Source organism: Delphinapterus leucas, chromosome 1 (assembly GCF_059928025.1).
Source record: "Delphinapterus leucas isolate spDelLeu-1000000601 "Yukka" chromosome 1, BTC_Dleu_Yukka2, whole genome shotgun sequence".
NCBI classification, from domain to species: domain Eukaryota; kingdom Metazoa; phylum Chordata; class Mammalia; order Artiodactyla; family Monodontidae; genus Delphinapterus; species Delphinapterus leucas.
Window position 1 is genome coordinate 174,700,859 of NC_143129.1, and position 12,295 is coordinate 174,713,153.

Here is a 12,295-nt window from a genome sequence, read left to right on the forward strand (position 1 = left end):
CCTGTTTTCTAATCCCACGGTTTCCTTGTTGAGAACCGTCCCTGCATATGCAGATTAGGGAGCCAGGGAAGACCGTTTCATTGATTAGAAAATCAACTTTTACAGTTCTTTTCCTGAGTTATTACGCTACCCTGTACTGTATGGATCTTAATGGGAAAGAACGTGAGGTACTAAATTTTCCGCTCTCTGGGTTTCTAATTATTCCAACCGCCTTCAAAGAAGTGTAGTTCTTGTGCTGTGGCTAAATTCAGAAGCGGGAAATGCCAACCCCTCTAAAGGCAGACGGATCGCCAAAACCAGGGACTGAACCAGAGTAGAGAAGGGTTAAGTGAAAAGAGTGCCCTTCCGAGAAACCGAAACCGCATCGCCCAAGCTAACGGGCGCCACCCGGGAAGCGCCGGGTGGAAGGTACGAGGATACACAGACCCCGCCCGGGCGTCCCCACATCCCGGAGCGCCCTCTCGCGCCCCCGCGCGCCCGACCGGGGAGGCAAGCCTCGCGCGCTCCCTCCGCTCCCGCGGGCTGGGGGTGCGGCCGCCGGCGCGCGCGGGGGCGGGGCCGGCTAGGGGGCGCGCGCGCGCGGGGCCGCGGGCAGGGGGGCGGGGCGGCAGAGCTCGGCGGCTGGGCCTGGAGGACAGCGGCGGCGGAGGCGACGAGCGGCAGCGGGAGCGGCGCCGAGAATCCTTGCGGGACGCGGGCGACAGGAAGCGGGGAGCGCAGAGGTAACTCAGGACGGAAAAGGCGGGTGGGGAGTGGGTGCGAGCCCCCTGGACCCCGAGGGCGAGTGGCGGAGGCCGTTCGCCCGGGGCGCCGACGCCGCTACCCGAGAGGAGGGGGCGGGGCGCTCGCGTCCCCAGAGGTGGTGCCTTTTGTCTGCCTTCCCCGACCGCTCCGCCCCCTTCCCTCCCCCCACTGCGACCTAGCCCCCTGCCCCTCTCCTGGAAGCCTCCTCCGGGACCCTCTCGCGCGCGCGCTCCCGCCCTTGTTTTGTTTGGACTGAGGAGGTTGGGGAGCTCTTCCCTGATCTAGGGCCCTGCGTCCCAGCGCGCCTGCGCCAGCGTCCTCCCGCCCGCTCCGATTGGCTGAGGTCTTGCGCATGCTCCCGAGGCCCGCGGTGGGCCTCGCTGTCCGCTCCCGCCCTCCCCCTCACCCTACTCTCAGCGGTTTTCGGAGCCGGTTCGAAAGATGCCGGCGGCGGTGACTGGCTGTGGCGAACCCGCCCCCCGGGTTCTCCGCCCCCGCCGCCGCCATTACGGAGCTCCCAGCGGTGAGTTCGCCGAGCGCTGGGACTCGCGGTCCGCCGCCTCCTCCGTCGCGCGGGCGGGCGCCGCTCGGGTCGCGGCGTCGGCCTCCCTGCGCGCATCCCGGAGCGGGAGCCCGAGCTGTCAGCTGCAATGAGTGCGCAGCTCGGTGTCCGCCGCCGCTGAGCTCGCCGCCCTTTGCCTCGCCGCCTTCATCCTGGCTCCGCTCTCCCCCCCGCCTTGTGCTCGGCGCCGAACCGGCCGCTCCCCGCCTTTGTCTCTGCTGGTCTTTCTAACCGGTTCTCTTGGCGGTCTGGGCTCGGTGTCAGCTGTTGGCACCCCTGAAAAGCCTTTGCTGCTGCTGCCGCTGCCGCCGCGACGCGGGCCTAAGCTTTCGTTTTCCCGTATGGCTTTCCTAGAGCTTGTTAGTCACTGCTTCTTAGGTGATGTGATTTTAGCTAATAAAGTCAAACGTGTGAATAGGGGCGTTTGTAAAGAGTTGGAGGCAGGAGTGGTGAAGTGAGAGGCCCAGATTTGAGATTTTGATACCGAATTGACCAATGTCTGTGACCGAGGACGAGTCACTTAACCACTTTGAGGGAGTGTTCACCCCTGCACAGAGGACGGCCAAGGTGAACTTTACCGCCCTTTCTGCGTATACATTTTCTCTCTGTTGTTTATCATGCTTCCCGACTTTATGTTACATTGAAAAGTGAAAATTTAGTTAAAAGTACAGCTAGGAATTCACCTGGGACTTTATGGACAAAGCTGGCCTGTCTTAGAGTGAAGTTACACGTGTCTAGTTTTATTTTGGAAGATGGTTTAGTTTTGTTTAATCTGGCATAGGCATAAAACTGTTAAGAGCTTTTAAAATTCTTATTGCTCTTTTTAAAAGTTTAGTGTAATGTGTTTCAAAGTAGAAGTAACATTTTTAGAGGTTATTTTTGGCCTTGTTTTTAAGCTTAATTGGAAGATTGAGGGCGAGAACTTGGAGAAAGTGTCCTGAACTCTTCGTGTATAGATGAAAATCCTAACTCTTTAGCCAGTTAGATTGTGCGTGCCTTAGGAATAGATCCCTGTAGTGTCCATAGCATCTGTGCCCAATATAGACACTGATAAATTGAAACACAAAAGTGAAAAAGAAGTTGCTAGCTAATTATACGCATGCTTTTTGTGACATTACCTGTTAAGTCTGAATATAAAGATTTTAGATTGAGAACAACTTGATGTAATCAGTGCATCGCTAATGATATTATAACGTATAATGTCTTGTGTACATTTTATGGTAAAATATGAAATAATACTTTCCCTAAAATGCGTACTTTCAAGGATATCAGTAAACTGAAATACATTGTTGAACTACTTAGTTTTCTAGTGCTTTCTCAATGTAGAGAAAGTAAATTAAAACTCTGAAATTACGGACTTACTACTTTTACAACCTTTTCTTTATTGCCTGCATTTAAACAACTTAGCACTTCCCTTGGCGAAAGCAACTCTTTGTTATGTTAATCTCACATTAAATTTTAAAAACAGGTTGATGACCACAGAAAGACCACATAAAACCACAGGTAAACTCAGATGGCACATATAAGAACCCAGATGAAAAACTTATTCAAAATGTTTCGTCTGTTCGTTCTTTCACTTAATAAATATTAAGCACCTATTCTGTGCCTGGCATGTTTCTTAGGCACCAAGTATGCAGCAGTGAACCAGCCAGATAAGATTCCTGCGAGGAAACAAGTGTGGCGGCCTAAAAGTCTGATCATTCAGAAATGTAGCAACAAAAGTTAAATTAATGAGTACCTGTGATGTTAAGGTAGTATGAATTAACCATTCATATAGTTTTGTTAGCTTTGTGATGAACAGTGAACTTATGGAATAACTCATTAACCGACCTATTATAAAGAAAGTGCTATAGGGCTTCCCTTGGTGGCGCAGTGGTTGAGAGTCCGCCTGCCGATGCAGGGGACCTGGGTTCGTGCCCCGGTCCGGGAAGATCCCACATGCCGCGGAGCGGCTGGGCCCATGAGCCATGGCCGCTGAGCCTGCGCGTCCAGAGCCTGTGCTCCGCAACGGGAGAGGCCAAAAGAAAAGAAAGTGCTATAGACTGAAGCCTTAATCTTCATGACCTTTATTAAGGAAATACAGAGCTGAGGCAAACGTTTCTTAATATTTATATTAAATTTTAAATATTTAGTTTTATTTTTTTAAGTGTTCTTCACACTTGCTGAATATAGTAATAAGTACTGTCAGGTGTCATTGTTCATTCAACTTTTTTCCCCAATATTTATCCAGCACCCAGTATGTGCTGGGCATCCTTCTAGGTGCTGGGAATACAGTGATGAATTAGTCCTAGCCCTTGTAATGCTTACATTTCACTGGAAGAGACACATAATAAAAAAGTAAATAGACGTATGTTGAATTACAGGTGGTGTTAAATGCTATTACAAATGCCATATAAAGAAAACTGAAAAAGAATAAGAAGGATGGGAAGGCTTTCTGAGGGGGTGACACTGAGCACAAATCTAATTGAAGTGTCTAGGAAAAGAATGTTGCAGTGTAAAAGAAGAGCATGTGCAAAGCACACACTGAGGACCAAAAGAAGACCTGTGTGTTTGGAGTCAAGAGAGTAGAGTGATGGGTGGAGTAGTAAGGGGTGAGATTACTGAAATAAGGGGGTGTGGTGATGGGGAGGTTTTAAGCAGGAAAGTGTCAGGCTCTGTTTTTTTTGGTGGATGCAGCCAGGAAGATTGGCAAACCAACTTATTTCTCAGTTATTCCACCCTAGGCATACTTCTTACCTGTCCTAATTTAAACTAACACTCTTGTCCTCAGGTTAATGATGTCTCATGTCTTTATGGACCATGTACTTGTTGCCCTGACTTCAGTCAATTTTGTCATCTTGGCGTTGAGAGTAGTTTCCTTTGCACCCCCACTCCTTTTCTAAAACCTGTTTGTTTCAATTTTGAGCAATTAGTAAATATAGAGTTGACTGGTAGGGTTTTGACTTTTTTTTTTAGTATTTTACTTACAGGGAAAATATTTTTTAAAGATCCTCTATGAACCAGACTGCTGAAGGTTTTGCTGACTTCACAGTATCATTTTCAACCTAGCTAGTATTATCATGGGTTAAGAAAGATGAATTCATTAGCTGTATCACTTCACCAAGAATAACCTGATCATGAAGTTTTACTTCTGTATGGTATTTACATGTAAAAGTATCATCAGATTTGCTTTTTTTTAATCAAGGAAAATGTATTACTATGTAAGTTCTAGTTGGGTGAGGGAGCAAGTTTATGTATTGAAATTATTCCAAGATAGACTTTTGGCTTTCACAAACCTAAATAATGCCCTTAAACCCAACTTTTCACAAATGAGAAAACTTTTTATTTTTGTGTTTTATAGTTGTTGAAGTGAACTGCTATATGAGCATTTTAAGTAGTTTTTGTAACAGTTAATAATTTTTAAATATTCGTGGATATTCCTAATTTACTCTTGAATAATAAGTTTTTAGCATGTTATATGATCTTGAATTCTTTCAGCTGCCTTTCATTGCAGCTGACGGATAGTTCACAAGTCTGGCATTGCTCTTGGTGTTCCCATAAAATGGTTTTCCCTGTAAACGTGAAAGCGTTCTGTATGTTTGGAGCTTCAAACTATTACCTGACAAATTGAAAGCTCTTAAATTCCTAGACAGGGTTAGAGCTTAAAGTAGAAGCTGAATGACTAGTCTGCTCTTTCCCAAGTCTTCATTAATGTTCAGTAGCACAAAGATCTAAACGCCTAACTGATTATTTTCTTAAATTTTGGAAGAGTTTTTATATAAAATGTTATTGAGTCCCAGATGAGGATGGGCGGGGCAGAGGGTGTTAATGATCAGGTAAATTTGAGTGATTCACATGCGTTTTATTTTTAAATCTTTAATTTTGTTCTTTTGTGCTGATTTTACTTAACATTAGAAATATGACAAATAAGGTCTTAGAGGCATACTTATTCTCCTAGGTGATGGTCTGAATTTGCTTTTCTGAGTCTGGAGGCTCTTAGACTGTCATGTTCTTCAGCAGTATTTTTGCCCTTGTATTACTTCTCTGATGGAGATGGAGTTAAGGTTACAGTTAAGTTTCCTGACCCCTTTGAGAACAGTAACAACAATAGCCTCTCTCTTTAGTAAACTGATCTTTGAGTAAACATTGACTAAACTATTTCTAGGTCTCCTTATTCTGTCCTTTCTGAGTTCCTGATACTAGCAGAGGGGATGGGGTTAGGTTCCTTATGAGCTTTCTTGTCCTTGTTGCCTTTGTTCGTGTGGAAGGTGCAACAGCTGCTGTGGCTTGTGCATTTGTCTTAGTCGCTGCTTTTACATAGTCTATATTTTGATAGTGATTTTATCTTTCTGAATGATAACTGACCAAGTCATCTGTCGCTTAACTATAAGTTTTATAGTGAATTTTTTTTCCCTTTGGATGTATATTAAATTTAGACGTTTTAGTTTAGTTTTGTTTCTGTTAATCTTCACACCAGGTCTTTTCTGTGCTTTAGGTTGATTCTTCACCACACTGAAACCATTAGGAAAAATCCTTGTGGTTAACAGCAGAGGCTTCAGAGTGTAACCTGTACTCGGGCCTAGAAATTATTTTAAATGGCGACTGATACGTCTCAAGGTGAACTCGTCCATCCTAAGGCACTCCCACTTATAGTAGGAGCTCAGCTGATCCACGCGGACAAGTTAGGTGAGGTAGGGGCTGACACAGTCTTGAAGCTTCACTCTTGGATCAGTCCCTGACTTCAGGCCCTGCTGGGTCCTTCTTGGTACCTGTTCCTTCCTCTACTTGGGGGAGTCTGGGTTGTGGATCTGAACAAATCAAGTAGATACAAAGTTCTTTTCATCTTCCCTTTCCCCTCAAACTCCTGAGAAAACCTAAATTTATTCCAAATCAAGTATAATTACTTATTTCCATTTGAAATTCTAGCTAAAATAAAATACATTGAAAAGTACTTCTTAAGAATCATATTTCATTTCAAAAAACCTTGTTAAAAGTAATTTGCATCAGATCCTGGAGTCGACTTGAAGAATTCTCCTACATCTTCTGACACCCAGTTAGGCCCCTTGAAAAAGAGAGAAAAGAGAAATTTTGTTTGCATGTGTGATTATGGCCATTTCTTTTCTTAGAAGGTAGAAGATAACACCATGCCGATTCGTCGAGCTGTGAATTCTACCCGGGAAACTCCTCCCAAGAGCAAGCTCGCTGAAGGGGAGGAAGAAAAGCCAGGTAAAGTAAAGCGGTGGACAGCTTCAAAAGGCAAAAGTTTCTGCTCCAGTTTGGGAGTGTCCCATAAATTCCTTTGAACTTACTTGTTCTTTTTTTATGCTTCAGTGTTTGGGGGGAGCATTTAGAGAGAGAGGTGGTACCTGTTGGTATGTCATTTCTAGACCATGTGGGCAAAGAAAATTTCATCTTGTCTCTAAAGATTTTTAGAAGGTGAAAATTTCATGTTCTTGGAATTAAAAAACAGAAAGATGGTTGGAGAGAACAGGAATGGTCGAAGAGTAGCTTCTGGGCATACAGTGTCATGGGGATGAAGACCCTGGAAGAATGGAAGACTTGGGCCTTCAAGATGGACAGCGGAAGGCTCAACCAGAAATCATCAAGAGGCCTTAAGGGAGCATGGGCGATCAAATCATTGGTTTGTAACTTTGGTGTTTGTGGAGAGAAGATTGGCCAGGCAGAGGTGGGAACATAATAAATCAAGAGAAAGGTAGAACCGTCAATCTGGAGTATTCGTGTTCCTTTATGGCACCTCTAACCACTTCTTCAAGTGGAACTGCTTTTCTTGTTCTTGTGACCTTTTTCTTTTTTTCTTTTCATTGCCAAGGATGAGCACATGGTGCTGTCCCTGTCGTGGCTGTTAGAACCAAATATTTGCTGACCAGCATATATTACCAATAAAATAATACATGCACCCTTAATGCCTTTATCCTTAGTGCACTAGGGATCTGCTCTTCTCCAGCTGAGCATGGATTTTGTCTCAGAATCCTCAGACGAATACTACAAGCATTTGGGGTACTCTGGCCTAAGGCAGTGAGGAGACATGGGAATCAGCATATTAAAAAAAATAATAGTTGCTGGTGAGTTGAGGATAGGTTATTTTTTCCAGCACTGAGATAAGCCACTTGATGGCCCATCTTGAGCCACATTTAACAGCCAGCTGAAGTCACTAAGTCACTAATAACGTGAGTTTTCAGAGTACACCAGAGTGTTCAGGTGTAAGGTATTAGAAAAGTCAACCGAGAATTTATAAAGGACCAGTAAGACACTTCACAAGTTGTTTGCTTATCTTATCTCTGTCCCATTATAGTATTTCGTACATGAAAATAATTGGACTTCACTCATGTTGTAAATTTTATAAATCCAAAAAGGCATACACAATAGTTCTGTGAGTTGGAAACATTGTCTCGTATGTAACAGTGTCTCATTATCTGTTGAGCAATTGAACCTTTATTAAACCGTAAGCTTTAAGAGAAAATAATGTGGAATTTAATTTGTAGCCCTGCTGTTACGGTAAAACTCAGTAAATGGTCTTGGCTTTTCAATTTGTTTAGAATAAAGCAATGTAAAAATAAGTAAACATGACTAACTAAAAGTAAGTTCTTACACAGTTAGGTCGGCCAGTTAGGTCAGATCGTTGGGGCAAAGGGCTGTAAAAGATACATCGTGATAAAAAAAAATACATCTTGCAGTTATCTGTATCACCAGATACCATTGTTATACTGAAGTTCTAGCCTTAATATTTGCGTAACAGCTCTAGAAGCAGTAGAAGAGGCCAGAGGAGGATGGGAATCAGTACAAGTGCTAGCCTGCAGGTTTCCCCTAAAGCATTTTGTATTGTGTTCATAATAACTCTGTGAAGTAAGGGTACTGAGATTTGGAGATGTCAAAGAACTTGCCCTAAGATATCAAGCTAGAATGTTAGAAAGTCTGAACTTGAATCCAGATATATCTGACTCTAGAGCCTTGATTTTTGCTGAGCATATATGGGAGGGTTTTTCACTTACATGCAAGTCTGGTTGAAGAGCATAATCCAGGATGATTTACAAATTATAGTTGACTATCCTGAAACTTATGATTTAGAATTTTAATTTGTAGAATTCCTTTAGCATTGTATGTATGTGGTTTGGCTATCAGAAGGAAGTGGCATTTTTAAAAATTCTCTTATTTATGTGAAGGCCCCAAAGAAGTCTTCATTATGCCAGTAATGAGTTCACATAATTTAAATGACTAAACTCTTCAAGCATATCCTTTTTTTTTTTTTGCCTTGTTTTGGCCACTGATGCCCTTTTCTTTTAAGTCTCTGCTTAACCATTTCCTGGGGTTCTGTGTTCTGTAGTGGCTGCTCAAGGAGACCTACTGAGAAAAGACACAGACCAGCAACTGCAGACCTCAGTATTCCCCCTCTCATATTTCTACACTTGCCAGAATCATTTCACTTGGAAAATAAATATTAATTTTCTATTATTTATTCCCTTACTAATATTAGCCTGTTAAATTATGAAATGGCCAATTTCTTAATTATGAGTCTCATCATTAATGTTATAGAGTAAAACACTCAAGAGTTTTGATTTGGGGTAAAATGAGTTTCCCTTTCTGTGCAATTTGCCGAGCCTTCTCTTTTTCTCACCTAATGGTCTGGATCAGCAACCCCTTATACAGGCAATTTGAGTGACATAAATCAGGGGAAAAAAGTGTACTCATAAATCATTTGTTCATTTTAGGATACAACTGTTAATTGCAGCATTTGGCTTATCTGTTTAAAGAGATAAACTTTTACCCTTTTATTGACTCAGGCTCTAATGTATTTACTTGATGCAATCCTACTCACCTGATTTCTTTTTTTTTTTTTTTTTAGAACCAGATGTAAGTTCAGAGGAATCTGTCTCCACTGTAGAAGAACAAGAGAATGAAACTCCACCTGCTACATCTAGTGAGACAGAGCAGCCAAAGGGGCAACCTGAGAATGAAGAGAAGGAAGAAAACAAGCCTTCTGAGGAAACCAAAAAGGAGTAAGGACTTATGCCTTCTTGCTATTTGTATGTGAAGACTATGTAAAAGGACTGTAGGTCAGATTTTTTTAAAGTGATACAACTTAATTTATGCTAGATACATGCTATTTGGAGTTACTTTTTTTGGAATTATCTTTTGGAATAGGCTTACGATGTAGTCGTATGGCCTATTAGAATTTGTAGTAGTTATCAGAACAGTGGTTTGACGGATGCCAAATTCATTCTTTTCGGCTTTGGCATGTTTTTGTGCTTAGAAAAGCACAAAATTCATTGTGGGAGTGTCTCCTATTGTAAACATTGACATAATTTCAATAAGAAATGGAACGTGACTAAAAATCTGACCTGAGAGATTCTTCTTCACTTTATTCCTCCCTCTTGGCAGGAATGAGTTATTTTTACGTGCTTATGTTAGAAAGCATTAATCTATACCAAGACATTGCTAGAGTGACCTAAAACTCTGTATATATTTGATGAAGTATTCAATTGGAGGGTGACTTTGAGAATCTGAAGGCAAAATTTGCTATTGATAATCTGTACAATGTGATGGTGATTCTTTTTTAATTTAAATTTTTTTTTGCAGGACAGCTGGTAGCATTCATTCTATTCTTTTCATAGTTGGTGAAAACAGGAATTACTTTTTAAATAAAAGAATGACTTAGAAATAACTATACTTTCCAGGTATAATCCTCAGGGAATCCTTCATCCCAGTTTCATAGGTATATGTAAGGTCTGTGGAATTTTTAGCAGCTACCCTTTCTTTTAGGTACATGGAGTGTTATTATTACTTAGAATAAAATTTGTATAATGCTTTATGGTTCACAAAACTTTTTATAAACGTAACCTTATCATTTCTTGCAGCACCTTGTGAAGTATTTGGTATTACATTACTGTTTTACAGCTGAGGAGATTGAGACTCAGGTCACTGGCTAAGATCATATAGCTAGTAAATGTTGGAGCTGAGACTCAAACCCAAGTTTTCTGACTTCAGAGCTTGAGTTCTTCGCACTGTACTGAATCGCATCTGTTGCAGTTGTTACTAGAATTCATTTTAAAATTCTCATTTCTTTTATGTACTGGCCCTTCATACTAGTGCTGATTTATATGACTCCTCTCTCCTGTGTGCAGCTGGGAGAGCACACCTTTTTGGTTCATTTGTAGAACCCAATTTTTAAAAAATGTTTTATTTTGTAAAATGTTGCTTATTTTACGTATCACCTCAGTGTGGAAATGAATTAAAACATTGATTTTTATCCCTCTCTGGTCTTTTCTTCTTTCTGACTTTATACTTCTTTCTGAAGAGTTTATCTTGCATAATAACAATTCTTTGTTTTAAAGTGAGAAAGATCAGTCTAAAGAAAAGGAGAAGAAAGTGAAAAAAACAATACCTTCCTGGGCTACCCTTTCTGCCAGCCAGCTAGCCAGGGCCCAGAAACAAACACCGATGGCTTCCTCCCCACGTCCCAAGATGGATGCAATCCTAACTGAGGCCATTAAGGCAAGTTTTTATTTCAAGCAGTTCATCTTAGATTTATTCTGTTTGTCTCTTGCGTATTTGAAAATGGCATACTCCTGTGCAGGCATCAGAAATCTTGCTCTGCTTCCTAAAAGAGATTTAAATAGAAGAAAGCCATTGCTAAGTTCATGTTTTTATAATATTATCACATTTGGTGAGCACTGTTAATTTTTTTAGAAACTCAGATTTACTATAGCAAGTATTTTTAACTTATCTTTAGATGTTTTTTTTAAAAACTCAGTTTATTTTCAGTATAGTTTTTATTTGAAGGCTGAACATGTTAATTCATTCAACAAACAATTAAGGACTAGCTTCTCTGTAGCAGGCAGTCCTACTAGTGCTATAGCATAGAATAAGACAAACAGAGTCCTTGCCCTTATGAAATTGAATTGTGACTCAGGGTAACTGAATAGCAATGAGAAAATTTTTATTTCAAAAAAGTATACTATCTTTAGGTTCATTTTCAAAGCTTATGTCTAATATTAGTAGTTGGTTATCTTTCATACCAGAACTCTTTTAGAAACGTCACTACTTTGCTTCATCACCTAGTCATTCCAGAATACTTGCAAAATCTATCCTCCTTCCATAGCTTTATAACTTTGCTATAATTCATTGACTTTCATTAGCTTGTATGATCATCAGATACTGTTTTCCTGTTTTAAGGGTATCTTCTAATCTGACCTTGCCTTTTTGTGTGTAAATTTTTCTGGTTCATTTTGCCATGTTTATTTCACATGATCAGATGACAAGAGGAGTTAAAGTAGAAGCCATAGACACTCTGATTTCAGGGACCGTGTTGCTAGGATCTGAGTCAGAATTGGGGAGAGAAGGCTACAGATCAGTTTAACCAACGGTGGTTTACATAGGAAAGAGGAGCTTGGTGGTCATACTTAGAATTTGAGAAGACGGCACTAACAAACTGGAAAAAAGGTTTGCCTTCAGACCTCTCCCTACACTCCTTCAAGACAACTCTCAACTCATTAAGAAAACTTTCTTGGTTTATATAGCTTGATTATAGTGAGATCTCTTTGTGTAGCCTTTCTTCAAGGATTTCACTTTGTGACCTCTCTCAGTCTAGGTTTGGAGGAGCAGGGTTACAGTGAGGGTGGAGAAGGGACTAAAATTCTAAGATAATAAAACAAAAAATTTAAACAGTATAATTAGGCCTGAAAAATAGTTTGAATATGATTATGCATATTTGTACAAATGAAATACATACATATACATATATATATATATATATATATCTCTCTCGTGTATTCCATGCACTGTAAACAAATCATGATTTCAGACCATTGACACCATTTTCTGAATTGAACAGGAATCTTGATACCTATTTTCATCTTATTCAGCTTGGCGGAGCAGGGATTGTTTTAGCATTAGAATGTGCTTTTCTGCTTGATTTTCTTTACTCTGTGTTTTTTTATAAGATCAGAAGAAAACTTCAGTAGGTTGTAATAGGTCAGAGACATTTACGTGAAG

At 41.0% G+C, this 12,295-nt stretch overlaps 1 protein-coding gene across 6 annotated transcripts in view; it reads left to right on the top strand.

The window, feature by feature from the left end:
• Positions 1-604: 604 nt before the first annotated feature.
• The window catches only part of HP1BP3 (heterochromatin protein 1 binding protein 3), a 34,883-nt gene continuing 23,192 nt past the window's right edge, over positions 605-12,295 (top strand). The window contains exons 1-5 of one of the 6 annotated variants that reach the window (XM_022551827.2): positions 605-722; positions 5,781-5,976; positions 6,412-6,511; positions 9,147-9,300; positions 10,636-10,795. In XM_022551827.2, coding sequence (XP_022407535.1) covers positions 5,881-5,976; positions 6,412-6,511; positions 9,147-9,300; positions 10,636-10,795 — 510 coding nt within the window. In that variant the 5' untranslated portion in view covers positions 605-722; positions 5,781-5,880. Of the gene's footprint in view, positions 723-944; positions 1,268-1,675; positions 5,977-6,411; positions 6,512-9,146; positions 9,301-10,635; positions 10,796-12,295 lie in introns of those variants that run through there. The other 5 variants (XM_022551829.2, XM_022551828.3, XM_022551830.2 and 2 more) reach the window with 5 other exon arrangements.